Here is a 21,150-nt window from a genome sequence, read left to right on the forward strand (position 1 = left end):
AAATTTGACCTTTCATATGGTAAGGTGAATGATTTGGGTAAAATTGTAATGAAATAGTTTTGAAATGAAATATTAATTTGAAATAAATAATAGTGAGATGGTCAAGAGTTTCTTGGCACTGACAATAGTACAAATAGAAGTTATTTTTTTAAAAAATCTTTTAATACAGCCCTCTCCCCCTCTTCTCTATTTTTCCAGGTAGTCTATGCCTTGTTAATGCCTGCTGGTGCACCTCTGGCTGATGATTCCTCTGATTTTCAGTTTCACTTCTTGAAAAGTGGTGGCCTACCCCTTGTACTGAGTATGCTAACCAGAAATAACTTCCTACCAAATGCAGATATGGAAACTCGAAGGGGTGCCTACCTCAATGCTCTTAAAATAGCCAAGCTTTTGCTAACTGCCATTGGCTATGGTCATGTTCGAGCTGTGGCAGAAGCTTATCAGCCAGGTGTAGAAGGTGTGAATCCCATGACACCGGTAATACAGACTTTTTAAAAATCCTTTTATAATAGTAGATAGCAATTTTTAAAGTAAAACTAATTAGTATTTTAAGTGTAGAGTTCAAGGTTGACTCAATGTTCAAAGTACCTTATTTCAGAGGTTTTCTTTATGATGTTTGTATTAAAAGTGCAAATACTTTTCGCTGACAGCTGATAATCTGAGGGTAGTTTCTCCCTGCCCACTTAAATCTTGCTTGACTTTCATTTATTTTAAACCTAACAAAAACTCCATATGAATCTCTTATTTACTTGTGCCTGGCAGATATATAAAGACACATTGTAATAAGAGATATAATTGGTTTATCTTGTTGCTTGTTTCCCTTCCCACCTTGGGCTTAAACCCAAGTTCTGAGCTTATTCTGACTTGATTTCTGCCTTGGTGGCATTCTTGATCCATGTCACAAAAAATTCTCAAGACATGCCAGAATTTGATACTTATTTATGAGAGATCAAACTATGCATTTAATTCTAAGTAAAATTTTATAAACATCATAAATGATTGTTTTACTAAGTTACTGATAAGAAGGTAAAAACTTCAGGGATAAAGATTTTCTTCTTTAGAAATGGCTTAGGTTTCAATTGTGGAGATCAGAATGTTGATATTTATGGTAATGTCACATATAGTTGTTTTAGCTATGATAATATTGTGGTTATGTTTAAAAGGAAGAGCCCCCTATATTTTTGAAGTGATTGCTGAGATACTTCGAGGTGAAATTATATGATATCTAGGATTTGCTTAAAAACAATCCTGGGGTGGAGAAGTGATGGAAAGCAAGGGAGGATAGTCAGATTAAACAATTTGGTTCACTGGCGATAATTCCTGAAGCTAAGCTAATATGTACATGGGAGTTAATTATACTACTTTCGACACTTTGGTGTGTGTTACGAATTTTCTGTAAAAAATGGCTTAAATTTTATATTTTGTATCACAGGTCCCATCTTTGTTAGGATTTTTTTTTTTTTAAGTAGTTCTTATTAGGTAAGTAAAAAGGCAGCTTCTTGTTAGGATAAAAACAGGTTTTTGTCATGATCCCTGACGCAGATGCTTAATGAAGTACACAGAAAACAATTACATGTTTCCACTTTCACCTTTCTTCAATACTTATTCAGAGAATGTGCCACTATGGATACAGAGGTACATAGTAACCTCTAATCTCAACGAGCTCACAGTAGGGAGCCCAGTGCAAACTTAGTAAAAATAATATTGTAGAAATATTTACAGTATATATATAGGAGGGGAGTTACAACTTGAAGGCAGTCAGAATTACCTCACTAACAACTACTTAATGAAATTAATCTGTCATTGATTTAACAACTTGATTGTAGTATTAAGTAAAAACTAGGGTACCTTTCATACATTAGTCCTCTTACTGCTTTTTCAGTATTCCTTAATTTTTCTTTTTTTTTTCCAAAGCAAAATGTGGTAACAATGGGGAATAGAAGCAGGGTCTGCCCAAGGCATGTACATAAAAGATGTACAATACTTTACTGAGTCTCTAGAAGAGAACCAGTCTATTTAGTGTATCATTATCCCTTGCAAGTTAAGCTGAGGCTAGATTTAGAGACATGAGTTGATTGCTCTAGAATGGGGATTTTCAGACACGTGGCACTACAGTGCACAAGAAAGAGGAAGCCCACTTTGTTGGCAGTGCTTTTTGTGTAAGTTGCCACAGGTTCTATAATACGTATATGCAAGAAAGTCGTTCTGCGGGAGTGGGTGATGAATGAAGAGCAAATGGTTAGGTCTGGTTATGTGCAAATTATTTACTCCAAATAAAATGGTTAACTTTTTTCAGATCAACCAAGTTACCCATGATCAAGCAGTGGTGCTACAAAGTGCCCTTCAGAGCATTCCTAATCCATCATCCGAGTGCATGCTTAGAAATGTGTCAGTTCGTCTTGCTCAGCAGATATCTGATGAGGTTAGTTTTATCAAGACTTCTGTCACAGTTTTAACTTTCCTAGGCCCACTTATTTTAATCACTGTCTCATTCTATAGATAATGTCCCCTTAATATCAGTTTTGTCTACTATTAATATTAGTACTTTCTGTTTTTAATCAACTTTATGTATAATAAACAGCATCCTTTTAAAGTATACAGATTGGGTGATTTTTTTTTTTTTTTTGAGATGGAGTCTCACTTTGTTGCCCAGGCTGGAGTGCTGTGGTGCCATCTTGGCTCACTGCAACCTCCACCTCCCAGGTTCAAGTGATTATTCTGCCTCAGCCTCCACAGTAGCTGGGATTACAGGTGCCACCCCCACCCCCCCATGCCCGGCTATTTTTTTATTTTTAGTAGAGATGGGGTTTCACGATGTTGACCAGGCTGGTCTCGAACTTCTGACCTCAGGTGATCTGCCTGCCTCAGCCTCCCAGAGTGCTGGGATTACAGGCATGAGCCACCATGCCCGGCCCAGATTTGGTGAATTTTGACATATGTGTGTGAAACCACTGCTGCGGTCAAAACCGAATGTTTTCATCACTCTTTATGCCCTTTTGCAGTTTATTCTTTCCCCAGGTAACCACTGCTCTTTTTGTCCCTAGAGAGTATTTTTTGTCTTCTGGAGTTTTATATAGATGGATTATAGTGTGTGTTCTTTTGCGTCTGGCTTCTTTCACTAAGAATAATGACTGAGAATTACCTGTGTTGTGTGGATTAATAGTTCATTCCTTTTTATTGCTAACTAGTACCCATTATGAATATTCCACGTTTTGTTTATCCATATACTTGGTGAAGGACAGTTGGATCATTTTCCCTTTTTGGCTGTGAATAAAGCTGATGTAAACATTGTGTACATGTGTTTGTGTGAACATAAGTTTTCATTTTTCTTGGATAAGAAACTACGAGTGGAAAGGTTGTCATCTTTGTAGTATTAAAATGTAATAGTAAAGAGCTAGATAACTTGGGAAGCGTACTTTGTTGTATTGCTGTTTAAAGGCGGGGAGGTGGGGAATAAGCCAGGTACAGTGGCAGATGCCTGGACTTCCACCTACTTGGGAGCATGAGGTAGAAGGATCTCTTGAGCCCAGGAGTTCGAGGCTGTAGGGAGCTATGATCACGCCACTGTACTCTAGACTGGGTGACAGAGCCAGAGGGCCCCCCAGCCGCCACCTTTTTTTTTTTTTTTTTTTTTTAAAGACAAAGGCAACTTGGGAATTTAAAGACAATGGTACTACACAGTAATTCCTATTTCCTTTACAAAGTGAAACATTTTTGTTTTTCTAAACATAATTTCACTCTCTATCAACAGTTCTATTTACTCGTTATCTTGCAGGCTTCAAGATATATGCCTGATATTTGTGTAATTAGAGCTATACAAAAAATTATCTGGGCATCAGGATGTGGGTCTTTACAGCTAGTATTTAGCCCAAATGAAGAAATCACTAAAATTTATGAGAAGGTAAGAATTATCACAGAACTATATTCCTTGTAAACAAATGTGTCTTAATTGTGCATGTGGTTTGATTTTTATTAGCTTTGCTATTTTTAAAAATTGGATCACTTGCATCTTAATGGTTGAAAATTAATTGATAGCTATGTTGAGAATATGGTAAAATTTTACTTTGAAAATGAAGTACTTAAGAATCCTGCCATGGGGCTGCTTTTTAAATGAAATTGCCTTTTGCTGCTTCTTGTGGGGGTCAGATATAATTGTCTCATACTGAATTTGCTTTATCCCATTCTCTTTTTTCTTTTATCATCTTTCTGTCCTGTGTAAATTTTGGTTTGTCAGTTATGGTATGGCATTTAAGTGTTTTTATTTGATTCTCTTAAAGCAGTCAAAAATAAGTGTTAGCCAATTAGATATCATTCCTGACCTTCTATTAGATTAAGCAAATTATCTACAGAAGAGAAGCTGTGGTTGGCTTTTTGATTTATCATGTGTACCTGCCCCTGATGCTACATATTTAGAAGGAGAAATTGAGTTACAGGAACTTCCCTGGCTTGGTAGAGCTTCTTTTACATGGCCAACATCACCCTAATTTGCCCAGGATATATGTTGATGTTCCATAGTGCCTGTCTGGCACAGCCCTGGGTATTCATTCAGCTTATTAACTGAATACTTATTCTGTTTCAGGCATGTACTGTAGTTACTACTTTTTGATTAATAAAGTCAGATTAGAATTCATTAGGTACCTCCCCCAAGCATATTTTAGGTTGTAAGCCTTTGAAACCCTTCCTGAATAGTTGTCAAAGACAATTGATTTTGAATAAAATGGCATAATAGGCAAGCAACATAATGGAACTAGTCAAAAGTACCTAAGTGCTATGCCACAGTGGTTCCTGAGAAAGGATTGGTTGTTGGTTCAGAAGTAAACAACTCAGAAAGTCTCAAAAAGATAGATAGTGTGCTCAGTGTGCTCCTTCAGCCCTCCTTAAGACATAGGAAAATACTGGAATTAGACTTTATTTTCTATTATAGTCATTTCCAGACTATTCCAAAGGGGCCTCAAGAGTTAACATGCAGCCATGGAGAGGCTGAGGCCAGGTGGTTTAAGTGAGCAGATGAGTTTTAAGCACTAACTAGAAGTCGTGTGAGATTTTTCTTAAATACTTCTTTGGGTAATTGGTTCTTGATTGTAATTTTACAGACCAATGCAGGCAATGAGCCAGACTTGGAAGATGAACAGGTTTGCTGTGAAGCATTGGAAGTGATGACCTTATGTTTTGCCTTGATTCCAACAGCCTTAGATGCTCTTAGTAAAGAAAAGGCTTGGCAGACATTCATCATTGACTTACTATTGCACTGTCACAGCAAGTAAGTATCTTTTTTAATTGTAAGAAACTTACTTTTTGTAAATGGAGTGAATTAATTTAGGCTGGCAAAATGTGTCCCAAAAATTAAATATTTATTGTCTCTATGGCATATTGGTATTGAGGACAATTTTATTATTTAAGAGTGTTTTGCTTAACCTAAATGTTTGGTTTTAGTCTCTGCAAATGCCAATATTAATTGTCAAAGCATGATTTTTTTCTAATCTTAGTATTTAGTTTTACCTAGGAGGTATATAGATTAGCCTATTTCTAAAAATCTAGTTCACAAGATTTAAATCATATAGGACATTAGCCTCCTATCTTAGATTCCTAGATGCCAGGTTTTTTAAAGCCAAACAGAATTTGATATGAAATTTGTAAGACAGGGTCATTGTAAGAACTTTTGCAGTTTACACTGATAATAAAGATCAGTTATAAAGCTCATGTTTTCATTTCAAGAGCATTTAATCAGTGGCAGTAATTTTGTTTTGGGTTTCTTTTTCTGCAAGTCAGTCATATTTGTAGAAAATGTTGGTTTCCATCTTCTATCAATCTGATCCTGATCTTCGTATATGGTAACTTTATTAACTTGGGCTCTAATTTGTGTCACTGTTGTATGTAATTAATCTGTTTTATCTGTATTTTGTGAAAAGACACAGAGTATGTTTACTTTCATCATTCCATCACATGCCATTCAATAATGACAAAATTCATTGATGAAGGGTTGATGTAAAGTCACAATAAGCCATTTGTTGAAATGAAGCACAGTAATAATTAAAGTTTTAAAAATGTACATGCTGTAGGGGGTAGGGTTCAACTTGCCCACTCGAGAGGATGTAGAGTCTGAAGTGGGAATGTCACTTTAGAGTCTAAAGTGATTTAGTGGGTTTAAAGTGTGAATATCACCTATTTTAAGAAGGTCCTTGGGTAAGTTCTTTGAAGAAATCCAGTCCAGCCTATTCAGAAACTCTTAACAGGATCCCCACAAATCGGGTTGGGCGTGCTACCTCCTTGAGAAGACAATTCTGCACATTGGAAAAGATAAGTAGGTTTAGTAAGTCTAGTTCCATTTAATGATGCATACGTGTGGGAATAGTGAGGATAGGAAAGATGATTAGCCAACAGTTTTAATGACGTCAAACTTGGAGGGTAGCAAGTTTGTTATTCTATGTTGATTTTTAAAAATCTTAAATTAGGAACTTATTTCATCTCTTAGTCTAATAACTATTAAGGAACTTGATTTAACAGGGTTTTTTTGCCCTCTACCCTTTATGAAAATTACCCTTATGTAAGTCAGAACCATTTTGCCCCTCTCTTCCCTGAAACTTGCATGCAGTGTGGTAAAGTACTGTAAAAAGCATATTATCTCATTATGTCACCATATTGTCTGCAATAATAAGGAGGGTGTTCTAAGTTAGGATCTTTTTGAGTTTTAAGTACCTGATTTTTATAAATATCTGAATACCTATGTAGGTTCAAAATCCATTATTTCCCGTTAGTAAGAATTTGTCAGCAAGTCCGACTTGGACATTAATTATTGGCATTAATATTATAAAATCTGAATCCCCAGGCTGGGCATGGTGGCTCACGCCTGTAATCCCTGCACTTTGGGAGGCTGAGGCAGGTGGATCACTTGAGGTCAGGAGTTCCAGACCAGCGTGGCCAACATGGTGAAACCCTGACTCTACTAAAAATACAAAAAGTTAGTTGAACATTGTGGTGGGCGCCTGTAATCCCAGCTACTTGGGAGACTGAGGCAAGAGAATTGCTTGAACCCGGAAGGCGGAGGTTGCAGTGAGCCGAGATCGCGCCATTGTACTCCAGCCTGGGCAATAAGAGTGAAACTCCATGTCAAAAAAAAAAAAAAAAAAAAAAAAATTCTGAATCCCCAAATACATACTGGCCCCAGGGGTTTCAGATAAGGATTGTGAGCTGTGTACAAGTCTGCCCCTCAGATGGAGTTTATAATCCTATAGTAACGTTTAAGCGTAGTTATTTACAAGGTACTTCTCACTTAATCCCTATAGCAACTCAGAAGTAGACTTTGCTGGTGGAGAGGCCCAAGGACTGTAGAAATTAAATGACTAACAAGGGCATAATGATCACTAAATGCTAACACTAAGACTGAAGACTGCCTCTTGAGTTCTGACATTTCTGCCACACAAATTGGGCTCTGGGTGTAATTATAATCCACCAGGAAATATGCGAATCCCTACCTATGTGCTTGGCAATTAAAACCAAAGTCAAATAAGGCAGTTCTTGCACTCAAGGAACTTTGAGACAGAAATTGGTGCTATAAAAGGTAGAATACTTTGAGAATTGGAAAGGCAATAACTTAGTTTCTACCTGGAAGGAGCAAAAGTGAAGGTTTTGTGCAGGATGTAGCATGTGAGCTCATGTTGGGTAGGATTTATATGTGCATAAAAGTAGAAGATGGTCATTGCCAGTGTGCTCTCTCTCTCCCTTTCTCACTCCCAGTTATGTGGCTTTTACTTCATGTGTCTTTGAACTCCATACACTTTCCTCCTCATGGTCTACCCTGATCTAAGCAGTCTGGACCCATTGCCTGGACAATTGTAGTATCCTTGATCTTCCCACCTGTAGTGTTGTACTCTTCTAATCTGTTGACTACACGGCAAGCAGAGTGATCTCTAGAAAATATGATCATGTTGCTTTCCTGCTTAAAATCTTTCCATGTCTTCCCATTATCTTTGAATTAAGTTCAAACTTTTAAATTTGGCTTATAAGCACTCCATAATTTGGTCCCTGCTTCTACTCATTCAGAAGTTTCAACTTAAATGCCACATGTTCTAGTAACTTTTCCTTATCCCTAATCTAGGAAAGGTTTCCTAGACCTGTGTTCCTGTTAGATGGTCTGCTTCCACATCATGACACTGACCTTATTTTATTGTAATTAGTTGCAATGGATTTAAATCCTTTTAGATAAACGATATTCTTTTCTGCTGTTTCCACAGCCTGTTGTTTTATTCTCTTTCTAGTTAACTCACTTATATTACCTCTCTGATCCGCGAAAGCATTTGACTTTGCCACTCCTGGGATAGTGCTTTCAGAGCAGAGCTGAATATTTGGTTTAATGTTTAGAAAAGGAGTCAAGGATAATACTGTACAGGAGGTTAGTGGGAGTCAGTTTGACAGAAGGCCTATGGTGCTAAGGTCTAAGCAGTGTTTGATGTTAATGTGGTGTAGGCAGTCTCATGTATATGTTTGGTAAATATTGATCAAATACCTATTGTGTACAAGACACTACCCACTGTGGATATGGCAAAACAGACAAAATCTTAGCCTTCTAGGAGCTTACATGCCAAAAGGGATGGGGGAAGAGAAGGCATACGAGAAGTATATCAGATAGGAATAAGTGCTATGGGAGTGAAGTAAAGCAGGAAAAGGGGCTGTGTAGTACAGGGCATGAGTGGAGTTCAGTTTTTTATAGGGTAGTTGAAGACTTCACAAAGGTGATAGCTTTGTTTAGAGGTCACCTTTTATCATTACCTTTCAGAGCAGAGTAATAATCCATGTGGCTCATGGGGAAAGTATATTTTAAGCAGAAAAAACAACAGATGTATATGTCCAGGCATGTCAGGAACATGCCTAACATGTGAAAGAACAGCAGGGAAACTGGAGTGGATGGAACAGAGGCGGTAGGGGACGGGGACAGTTGTAGGGAGTAAAGTCAGAGAGGATAACAAACACCCTATGAGGGTTTTTATAGGTCATTGTGAAGACATTGACTTTGACCCTAAGTGAGATGGGAATCTTTCAGAGGGTTTTAAGCAGAGAAATGATGTGCTCCACCTTAACTTTGTAAGTTTATTCTGGTTAAGAATAGTATGTAGGATAGCAGGAAAAGCAAGCTATTTTATGAATTTAAATAAAAGATGACAGTGGGCTGCGTGCAGTGGTGGCACATGGTTGTAATCCCAGCACTTTGGGAGTCCAAGACAGGAGGATCACTTGAGGCCAGGAGTTCGAGACCAGCCTGGGCAACATAGTGGGACCTTGTCTCTAAAGAAAATAGAAAAAATAAGCCAGGCATGGTGCACATGCCTGTAGTCCCAACTACTCAGGAGGCTAAAGTGGGCAGATCACCTGAGCCCAGAGAGGATGAGGCTACTGTGAGCCCTGATCGTGCCACTGCACTCTAGCCTGGGTGACAGAACGAGACCCAGTCTCAAAAAACTTTTTTTTTTTTTAGCTGGATGTGGTAGCATGCACATGTAGTCCTAACTACTCAGGAGGCTGAGGTGGGAAGATTGCTTGAACCCAAGAGTTTGAGGTTACAATGAGCTAGGATGTTGCCACTAAACAGCCTGGGTGACAGAGGGAAACCCTGTCTAAAATAAAAGGGAGTGACTATTGTGAAGATAGAGGCAACAGGATTAGTTGACAGAAATGTGTTTCTTTTGAAGCACTATAGAAGTCTGCATTTGCTCAGGGAAGTTTTATCAGGTATTCACGAGCATCAACTTTTTATTGCCCCTCATATTTGGGCTGTATACCTAGCTCGTTGAAAAATTAGTAAACCAAAGCAATGGGAATAACATATACTTTTGAAAATCTGGTTAAGTTATGGGCTTGCTCCCAGAAAAGTAGATACGCCTGCCTTTGGTTTACTTGGGTTCCCCCCAAACTCTACCTCCAAAAATTTTAGGGGCTTCTGAATCCCTCTGATTTATAGGCCTATGGACTGTTTTCAGAAACCTAAGATACCCTCTAGGGAGGGAGGTTAGTACACAGAATGTATGCTGTCAGGTCCTTTACACTTGTACTTTAAGTTCTGAGGGCTGGGCTCAGTGACTCATGCCTGTAATCCCAGCACTTTGGGAGGCCGAGGCGGGTGGATCACCTGAGGTTGGGAGTTTGAGACCAGCCTGACCAACATGGAAAAACCCCGTCTCTACTAAAAATACAAAATTAGCCAGGTGTGGTGGCATATACCTATAATCCCAGCTACTCGGGAGGCTGAGGCAGGAGAATTGCTTGAACCTGGGAGGCGGAGGTTGCAGTGAGCCGAGATGTTGCCATTGCACTCCAGCCTGGGCAACAAGAGCGAAACTCTGTGTCAATAAATAAATAAAAATAAATTTAGTTCTGAGTTATCTAGTAACTAGCACAAAGACAGAAATGTAGTTATCCATGAAATGCAGTTTGTGATGTCTGTAAGATATTCACAAATGCTTAGCAGGTACTTGTTGAGCATCTTCCATGTGTCATACATTGTTCTAGGTGCCATGACCTTTGGCATCAAGAAAGCCCCTACCCTGAAAGAGCTTACTTTGTAATGGAGATAGACTACACATTTGATAACTGGTTCTTGAGCTCCTTTTATACGCCAGTTACTATTCTAGGTTCCAACGGCACAGTGTTAATTAAATAGATGATGTCTCTGCCCTCTTGGAGCATTTTATTCTAGTGAGATCTATATAGTACATAACAGTTTTTTAAAAAGACAGATTCATGATTCCCAGATCTGAGAATCATGAGACAAGGTTTTCCCAAGGGTCATCAGAGAGGAAATATGGTATTGTGATTCTCAATCTTTCTTTTTTCTTTCTTTCTTTCTTTCTTTCTTTTTTTTTTTTTTTTTTTTTTTTTGGAGATGGATTCTCGCTGTGTCACCAGGCTGGAGTGCGGTGGCGTGATCTCAGCTCCCTGCAATCCCCGCCTTCCGGGTTCAAGCAGTTGTCCTGCCTCAGCCTCCCAAGTAGCTGAGATTACAGGCGCCCACCACCACGCCTGGCTAATTTTCGTATTTTTAGTAGAGACGGGGTTTCACCATGTTGGCCAGGATGGTCTTGACCTCTTGACCTCGTGATCTGCCCGCCTCACCCTCCCAAAGTGCTGGGATTACAGGCATGAGCCACCGCACCCAGCCTGCTGTTCTCAGTCTTTAGTGCACATCAGATAGACCTGAAGAGTTTATTAACACATTGCTGGGCCCCACCTCCAGTATTTCTGATTCAGGAGGTCTGCATTGGAGCCTGAGAATTGGCATTTCTCACAAGTTCCCAGATAATGCTGATGTTGCTGCTCTGGGGACCGTGCTTTTGGAACCGCCAGTATGGTATAAGGCAGCAGTCCCCAACTCTTTTGGCACCAGGGCCCAGTTTCATGGAAGACAATTTTTCCATGGATCAGGGAGGTAGTGGGGGATGGTTTCGGGATGAAAGGATTCCACCTCAGATTATGAGGCATTAGTTAGATTCTCATAAGGGGCACATAAGCTAGAACTCTTGCATGTGTAGTTCAATAGGGTTTGCGCTCCTATGAGAATCTAATGCCACCGCTGATCTGACAGGAGGCGGAGCTCAGGCCATAATGCTCACTTGGCCTTCTGGCCTGGGGTTTGGGGACCCCTGGTATAAGAGACATCTGTCACAATAGCCTTACTGTGGTTACTACAGAATTTCCACAGAGCTGTTGTGCAGAACCACAGTTGAATAAAAATTCCGTGGAAGGCCAAAAAGATGCATAAGGTTATTGTAGTAGAGCATTTGGTATATAGGGGAACATTTCCAGCCTGTTCCAAGAAAGAGGTGTTAGAAGGTGGTATCCCTCAAACTCTTAGTGTCAATTTGAGGTTATAGTCCTGGATATACAGCTTAAGTTCATGTATTATGTGGTGTTGGCTTGAGTGCTTGGTGTGTGTAGGTAGGGTAATCCTGTATCCTTACTATTAATTTATCTCCCTTTTATACTCCCCCACCCTTCCTCCCCAAGAGGGAACAATGTTACAATCATTTTTTAAAATGGAAATAATGTATTAAATGTGAAACATTTTTATTTCAGAACTGTTCGTCAGGTGGCCCAGGAGCAGTTCTTTTTAATGTGCACCAGATGTTGCATGGGACACCGGCCTCTACTTTTCTTCATTACTCTACTCTTTACTGTTTTGGGGGTGAGACTTTTTAAAATATGCTTATCAATGTGATTCATTCTTTAAGCAAGAAACATTCAGAAATTTGTGGTTTTAGCTTGCATTAAAGTTAGGACAGTCTATATTTAATAAATGAATTACTACTTAATTTCCCGTACTGTGGTAGTCATCTTCTTTAGTTAACTCTGGGTTTTTTAAAAAGTGGATTTTGAGGATGGACATGTAAATTGATATCATTCTACTTTGTTTCCAGAGCACAGCAAGAGAGAGAGCTAAACACTCAGGCGACTACTTTACTCTTTTAAGACACCTTCTTAATTACGCTTACAATAGTAATATTAATGTACCCAATGCTGAAGTTCTTCTCAATAATGAAATTGATTGGCTTAAAAGAATTAGGGTAAGTTGCAGTTAATACTTCATTTATATGTCATTATTAGTAAATAGAATGTTTTATTGATGATTTATATTTTTTGAGCATTTTGGTTAAATGGAAAACTCCAAAGATTGATAAAAGGGACCAAAGAATGTACTCTGCATCGGTGGATGTTAGTAACCTGTGGTTCACAAAATTAATGCATACCTAGTTTTGTAAAATGAATTGCTTACTTGACACTTGAAATACTGATATTCAGCTTCTTTTATTTTAGCATTTTGGGCCTTTTTGCAAATTCTCATTTTTAAAAAAAATATTCTTGAATTGTTTATGTCAAAAATGAGTCTGATAGAGCAGAACTTTCTGTCATAACATCTGATACTTTTTACTTCGGCAGAATGATACAAGAATTTATTTCTGAAGAGATTTGTAGTTTTTAGCCTTCAAATTAGCATTTCTTCTAGTAGTTCATAAAGCCAATTTCTAGAAAGTTCTGAAGAAAACAAAGTTGTTTGAATGGAAAGACTTAAGGAAATTATCTCATATCCCTCCAGCTCTGTCTCGTTCTGGCTCCTCTCTCCCTCTTTACCTCCCTTTCGTAAGCTAGACATTTGATTTCTTCCCCCCCCAACCCACCCCCCGCCTTTGGCAGGATGATGTTAAAAGAACAGGAGAAACGGGTATTGAAGAGACGATCTTAGAGGGCCACCTTGGAGTGACAAAGGAGTTACTGGCCTTTCAAACTTCTGAGAAAAAATTTCATATTGGTTGTGAAAAAGGAGGTGCTAATCTCATTAAAGTAAGTTCTGTGTTCTTGGTTGTAAGCTACATATCATAACCTTCTAAATATTTATAATCAAATTTAATTAATTTACAGTAGTATCATGTCTTTGTACTTTCTTGATCTTTTCTCTTTTTTAAGAATATCAAATTTACAGTAATTTAAGAAATACAGTTATGCCTTACTTTATTCAAGAGACATTTCTAAATTTGTATTTAAATAAGATTTCATGGCTGGACTTGCTGGCCTCATGCCTGTAATCCCAGTACTTTGGGAGGCTGAGTCCAGTGGATGGCTTGAGCCCAGGAGTTGAAGACCAGCCTGGGCAACATGGTGAAACCCTTTCTCTACAAAAGAAAAAAAAAAAACTGCCAGGTGTGGTGGCGCACACCCATGGTCCCCAGCTACTTGAGAGGCTGAGATGGAAGGATCACCTAAGCCCAGGAGGTGGAGGTTGCAGTGAGCTGAGATCGCACCACTGCACTCCAGCCTGAGGAACAGAGCAAGGCCCTGTCTCAAAATAAATAGATAAATAAATAAGATACTTTATAAAGTAATTGTTGTTTAATTTTTCTCTTTGGAAAATCTGATTTGTTAATTTCATTTAATGAGGCAAACCTCTGTTTTGTAAGAATGCATCTTGTATATCTTTAATGAGTTTTTTCATACATGTAGTAACACAAGGAAACAAAGTTTCATTTTTGTACATTTTATTTCTATTCAAAATGGGTTTAATTTGCTATACACTTGATTAAAGGAGCAAACATTTAAAATAAAAATTTTGATAAGTACTACATTCAGTTCTTTCTTAATATTTACAAATTTATTTAACCTGCGAAATTAGGTATGTTAGTGATAGTAAATAGTGTTTTGAAGGAAGATCTTTTTATCAGAAAATCTGAGTTTTCTGAGATGTAATGAGATCTTAAATTCAAATGAGTAATTTTAAAATGATTTACTTACAAGAGACTTTTTTTTTCTAAAAATATATAGCATTGCTAATATGTAATCCCTTTTTCAACTTTTTAGGAATTAATTGATGATTTCATATTTCCTGCATCCAATGTTTACCTACAGTATATGAGAAATGGAGAGCTCCCAGCCGAACAGGCTATTCCAGTCTGTGGTTCACCACCTACAATTAATGCTGGTTTTGAATTACTTGTAGCATTAGCTGTTGGCTGTGTGAGGAATCTCAAACAAATAGTAGATTCTTTGACTGAAATGTATTACATTGGCACAGCAATAACTAGTAAGTATTTTTAATATAATGTGATAATTGATCATTTCAATGTTTCAAAGTTGTTTTCCTGTTTTTCTTTCAGAAAATATTTCCAACTTACATATTTCTTTCAGTAACTAGTTGAAAATTTTTAGTGAATGAATGTACAATTAAGACCATTATAGGCCGGGCACGGTGGCTCAGGCCTGTAATCCCAGCACTTTGGGAGGCCAAGGTGGGTGGATCACCTGAGGTCAAGAGTTTGAGACCAGCCTGACCATGGCGAAACCCTGTCTCTACTAAAAATACAAAAATTAGCTGGGCATTGTGGTGCACGCCTGTAGTCCCAGCTACTCAGAAGGCTGAGACAGGAGAATTGCTTGAACCCAGGAGGTGGAGGTTGCAGTGAGCCGAGATCGCGCTACTGCACTCTAGCCTGGGTGACAGAGCAAGACTCCATCTCAGAAAAAGAAAAAAGAAAAATAAATAAGACCATTATAAGCAGACCACCTTGTATAGAAAAAAATTCAAACATTTGTTAAATGGCATCCTATAAGTGGTGTCGCCATTTGGTAAGATAAATTTCATCTCATGAAACCTGACATAAAATTCAAACTCCAGATTAAAAAGTAGCCAAAGTAAATGCCGTAGAGTATAGACGTAAAACTTTATTTTATTTATTTATTTTTTTGAGATGGAGTTTCGCTCTTGTTGCCCAGGCTGAAGTGCAGTGGTGCAATCTCGGCTCACTGCAACCTCTGCCTCTCGGGTTCAAATGATTCTCCTGCCTCAGCCTCCCAAGTAGCTGGGCTTACAGGCGCCTGCCACCATGCCTGGCTAATTTTGTATTGCCACCATGCCTGGCTAATTTTGTATTGCCACCATGCCTGGCTAATTTTGTATTTTTAGTAGAGATAGGGTTTCACCATGTTGGCCGGGCTAGTCTTGAACTCCTGGCCTCAGGTGATCCACCTGCCTCGGCCTCCCAAAGTGCTGGAATTACAGGTGTGAGCCACTGCACCTGGCCCAGACTTAAAACTTTAAATTGCATGTATTGGAAAACCTTTCATGTCCTCACTTAGAAGTTCCTTAACGTTATGAGTTCGAAGAAAATCTGGCTTTGAAGATTAGAATGTGAGAAGTTACCATTTTAGTGCACCTTATTTATGTTCTCATTTAATGCCCACACCAGGCGCATGAATAGGCTGCAGATTTCAGACCTTACAGATAAGGAATTGAAGCTGAAAAGGGCAAGGGCAGTATAAAATATTAATAACAGAAAAAGCAGAAATAAGCATAATTGGTGCTGTTTTAAGAGAAAATCGCTATTTAGAACACTTAAGAATATAATTGATTATAGTAAATCTTTAAGAACATGTCAAATTACTTTTTGATGTGTTTCAGAATGTTTGGAAGTTTTAAATAACATCTCAGGAATTTCTGAATAAATTGATTGCTTAAAAGGTTAGACCTTTAGCTGTCCTATCAAATCTATGTATTGTGAGAATTTTTGTATTTTTTTTAACTTAATGGGGGTTAATTTTTTAATCACAGATTGGGGTATAGTACAACGTTTGCATCGTTCCCTATCTGCCATTGTTCCCCATCTGCCATTGTTCCCTGTCAACACATAAATATTTACCTAATTCCGTTTTTAGCCATGCAGTTTGGTATGATATAATTAACTGGTCCCCTAGACAATGATACTTAATGTTGTTTACAGGTTTATACTAGGTGGAGGGAGATAGGAAGATGTACAGTGATTTACAATTATCACAAATGGGCTGTCTTGCTTGCTCCTCAAAATAGCATTATAGATATCAGGAAAGCAAGTGTTACTTTTATTATTACATTTACTAGGAAGAAACAGAAAGTCACCTAAAGGTGGGGAAAAAAAAGAGGTGATAAGCATCAGAACCAGGATGTGAGCCCCTGTGGTTTTAGGATTATTTAAAACTGAGAAAATTATAATGTGTTGATATATTTAGATAACATTTCATTCCTTGCCAAATTTGAAGGCAAAAGTATCAAATATTAAGAAAGTGAATAATGGCTAAAAATAAAGATGCAAGTAAAGTTAGCATGTAGACATTAGCGTTATACTCTCTTGTACTTTTGAGACTGCCATAGAAGCAACATCATATAAAACGGGTTTGTGGGTGATTGGATAAGAAGCTGCACAGTGGTGCCTGTTGCTGTATATTTTAGATTGTTGGAAGATGAAGTGCAAACTCAGAACACTGCTTCAGGTTGCCGTAGGGTTAGTGGAATTATGGGTGGTAGAATTATTGCCAGGGTTGCTTTGTCAGCATAATAGTTTGAAAGGACAAAATGGCTGTGTTCATGCTACAAGAATCTTTTCTTCTCTCAGCTTGTGAAGCACTTACTGAGTGGGAATATCTGCCACCTGTTGGACCCCGCCCACCCAAAGGATTCGTGGGGCTGAAAAATGCCGGTGCTACTTGTTACATGAATTCTGTGATTCAGCAACTCTACATGATTCCTTCCATTAGGAACGGTATTCTTGCCATTGAAGGCACAGGTAGTGATGTAGATGATGATATGTCTGGGGATGAGAAGCAGGACAATGAGGTAAATTTGAGTTACCATTTCTGTTTTCTGTGTTTCAAGTTATGATACCAGATACTATACTCTCTTGAGAGAGTATTATACTTTCATCAAACGTGTTGAAGTATATTTGAAAGTTAGGGATGGGCCGGGCACACACCTGTGGTCTCAGCTACTCAGGAGACTGAGGCAGGAGGATTGCTTGAGCCTGGGAGCTTGAGGCTGCAGTGAGCCATGATCATGCCACTGCACTCCAGCCTGGGTTACAGAGTGAGACCCTGTCTCAGAAAAAAAAGAAAAAGTAAGTAGGGATGGACTTCTTCCAGCCAGCATGAACTGCTACCTCTTAACATAGTATAGTTCTCACTACCTACCAGAATTTAAACTGCAGTTGATTTTTAGAATGGTTTGTACATTTCTAAAGCAACAGTTGGCCGGGCATGGTGGCTCACACCTATAATCTCAGCACTTTGGGAAGCTGAGGCAGGTGGATCACCTGAGGTCAGGAGTGCAAGACCAGCCTGGCCAACATAGTGAAACCCCGTGTCTACTAAAAATACAAAAATTAGTCGGGTGTGGTGGCACATGCCTGTAGTCCTAGCTACTCGGAAGGCTGAGGCAGGAGAATCACTTGAACCCGGAAGGTGGAGGTTGCGATGAGCTGAGATGGCACCAATGCACTCCAGCCTAGGTGACAGAGCGAGACTCCATCTCAAAAAAAAAAAAAAAAAAAGCAACAGTTAATGTACTTATGTTTTTTTGTGTAGAGTGTTTAGTATAATTTGGGGTTTGTTTAATGGTAAGAACCTTCATTTTTAATAATAGTTTTAAATTTTTACTTTTCTATTTCTAAATTTTAATTTTCTATTTTGTGCCAAGTTATACAGTATCTGCCAATTTCACTGTCTGTGCTTGCTTTTAGGTTACTCTTTGAATTTCCCTTAGATCATAGCTCTTCTTGATTAGGAAACAAACTTTCCCTACTTTAAATAGTCTCACATAGTCTTGTGGCAAAATTTAGGCTGCCTGCTGAGTATCCAGTGCAGTATAAAGCAGTGAAGAAGTTGAGTTGTAGTGGCGAATCAGAATTGACATAACTGTAAGATAGCTCTTTGAAGAAGAGCATATGGCAAGAAGACTTAAGTTGTGGTCATGTTTCTGCTTACCATATAATATTTCCTTGGTTTTACTTTTCCTGTTTATAGTGATAGTGGGAACTGAAGAGAGAAGCCAGAGTATATTCTAATTGTAGTAAATGGTTCTTTTAATTCCCTCCCTTCAGTTGCCAGAACTGATTTTGCTCTGAAGAAGTAGTTTATCAATTGGAGCTTCTGAAACATCTACTTGCCTCAACTCTTCCCTAGACCTGCTGTGCCAGATGGTCTAGGGATTGGGGTCTGAGCACTTTTACTTTTTAAAAAAAGCTTCATAAAGGACACTTATACCCATACCTGATTAAAAATCACTGCTCTGGGAAAAAAATGTAATTCAAATTCCAGTTCTGGAGCCCATCATATACCTGGGATATTGAGTTAAACACAAGTAGATATAGGTAATTGTACTGGCAAGAAGTAAATGAGGCATACAAAATATAATTACAATTTCAAATAAGGTGTACCACTTTTACTCTCATGGTATCCTCTGCTCCATGTTGTCTCTGCACCCCAGTGTACTGTGGGAGTTTTTGTGGTGTTTTTTGGGTTTTGGTTTTTTTTGGCTTATGTTTTTGTTTCCATTGTTAGAGTATAAGTTTCTCATGGGCAGGGACTGGTTGTTGTCTATTTCTATATCAGAGTGATCAGATACAATTCAGGGAATATTGAAAGATAGTTAAATGTAAAAACAAATTCTTCTTTGTAGCTGCTGTATGATTATGACCTTTAGGAATTCTGTCTTCATGTTATATCTTACACCACTACTTCTGTCTTTTTTTAAAATTGTGGTAAAATACATGTAACATGAAACTTACCATCTGTTTTTAAATGTGCAGTTGTCCTATTAAATACATTTACATTGTTGTACACCATCACCACCACCCATCTCCAAAACTCTTCGTATTGCAAAACTGAAACTGTAGCCATTAAGCTACTCCCCATTCTCCCTCCCCACAGCCTCTGGCAACTACTGTTCTTTTTGTCTCTATGATTGACTACTCTACATACCTCATCTAAGTGATCATATAAGTGAAATCATACAGTATTTGCCTTTTCATAGCTGGCTTATTTCATTTTAAAGTCTAAGTAATATTCTATTATATGTATATACCACATTTTCCTTATCCATTCATTTGTTGATGGACATTTGGGTTGCTTCCCCATTTGAGCTATTGTGAATAAGGCTGCCATGAACGTGGATATACAAATAGCTGTTTGAGGTCCTGCTTTCAATATTTCCAGGTATATGCTCAGAAGTGGAAGTACTAGATCATTTGGTGATGCTATTTTTATTTTATTATTTATTTTATTATTTTTTTCAGACAGAGTCTCACTCTGTCACACAGGCTGGAGTGCAGTGGTGCTATCTCAGCTCACTGCAACCTCTGCCTCCTGGGTTCAAGCGATTCTCCTGCCTCAGCCTCCCGAGTAGCTGGGACTACAGGCACGCACCACCACACCCCACTAATTTTTGTATTTTTAGTAGAGATGGGGTTTCACCATGTTGGCCAGGCTGGTCTCGAACTCCTGACCTCAGGTGATCCACCCACCTTGGCCTCTCAAAGTGCTGGGATTATAGGCATGAGCCACCATATACAGCCAAATTTTTTGAGGAACTGTTTTCTAGAGTGACTGCACCATTTTACATTCCTACCAGCATTGCACAAGAGCTCCAGTTTCTCCATATCCTTGCCAACACTTGTTATACTCGCTCGTTCTGGTAGTTGACACCCTAATTGAGTGTGAGGTAGTATCTCCTCATGGTTTTGATTTGCATTTCCCAAATGGTTAACGATTTTGAGCATCTTTAGCTGTGCTTATTATTGGCTACTTGTTCATCTTCTTTGTCTATTTTTAAATTGAGTTGTGTTGTTGAGTTTTAAGAGTTCTCTGTATGTTCTAGATATTAACTCCATATCAGATACGTGATTTGCAGATACTTTCTTTTGTTGCCTGTACCTCTGATGTCATATCCAAGAAATCACTGCCAAATCCAGTGTCTTGAAGCTTTTGCCGTATGTTTTTTTTTTTTTAACAGTTCTGTGGTCTTAGCTCTTACATTTAGGATTTTGATCCATTTTGAGTTAATTTTTGTATGTAGTGTTTCATAAGGGCTCAGCTTTATTCTTTTGCCTGTGGATTATCCAGTTTACCCAGCACCATTTGCGGAAGAGTACTACAGTCATGCACCACGTAACAATGTTTCAGACAATTACAGACCATATATATGACAGTAGTCCAAGAAGATTATAATGTTGTATTTTTACTGTACCTTTTCTATTTTTAGATGCACAGATTCACCGTTGGGTTGCAGTTGTCTACAGTATGTAGTACAATAACATGCTGTACAAGTTTACAACCTAGGAGCAATTGGCTATACCATCTAGGTTTATAGGTACACTCTGATGTTCACATGACAAAGTCACCTAATGATGCATTTCTCAGAATTTATCCCTGTCATTAAGCAAATAATGACTATACTGATATAGGTATATTTTATTGACAGATCTGAGCATTTTATGTACAACAGCTACACAAAGGATATATTATCCCCATTCACACATAAAGAAACTTGAAGCCTAGAAAGTTTAAGTAGTTTTTACTTGCTCAAAGTTACTTGGCTTATAAGTGGTAGAGCCTGCATTTGTGTCTAGTTCAGTCTAAATTACTATGCTAACGCTACACTATATTATCTTATCTCTCTTATACATGGTCAGGGTTATTTGGTTATGATAACTAATATGTGAAATGGTGGGGATAAACACTAAATACTAAAAATTTATAAATTGAAAAGTGTTTTGGAAATGAGCATAATAGGAATACAAATCATTTGTTCAATAACTGCTTGGCATTTGTCTCAATGTATTTTATTATACTTTAGCTCATTGGTGTCAATTT

The 21,150-nt window shown here is 38.2% G+C and overlaps 1 protein-coding gene across 13 annotated transcripts in view; it reads left to right on the forward strand.

The window, feature by feature from the left end:
* USP9X (ubiquitin specific peptidase 9 X-linked) overlaps nt 1-21,150 on the forward strand; it is a 147,363-nt gene that overhangs the window by 99,198 nt on the left and 27,015 nt on the right. For all 13 annotated transcript variants that reach the window (XM_054470706.2, XM_054470708.2, XM_063660268.1 and 10 more), the window contains 9 exons: nt 199-477; nt 2,297-2,422; nt 3,776-3,901; nt 5,094-5,260; nt 12,064-12,172; nt 12,405-12,551; nt 13,180-13,326; nt 14,338-14,560; nt 16,902-17,122. In XM_054470706.2, the coding sequence (XP_054326681.1) occupies nt 199-477; nt 2,297-2,422; nt 3,776-3,901; nt 5,094-5,260; nt 12,064-12,172; nt 12,405-12,551; nt 13,180-13,326; nt 14,338-14,560; nt 16,902-17,122 (1,545 nt within the window). The remainder of the gene's footprint in view (nt 1-198; nt 478-2,296; nt 2,423-3,775; nt 3,902-5,093; nt 5,261-12,063; nt 12,173-12,404; nt 12,552-13,179; nt 13,327-14,337; nt 14,561-16,901; nt 17,123-21,150) is intronic.

This window comes from Pongo pygmaeus, chromosome X, assembly GCF_028885625.2.
Source record: "Pongo pygmaeus isolate AG05252 chromosome X, NHGRI_mPonPyg2-v2.0_pri, whole genome shotgun sequence".
Lineage (NCBI taxonomy): Eukaryota > Metazoa > Chordata > Mammalia > Primates > Hominidae > Pongo > Pongo pygmaeus.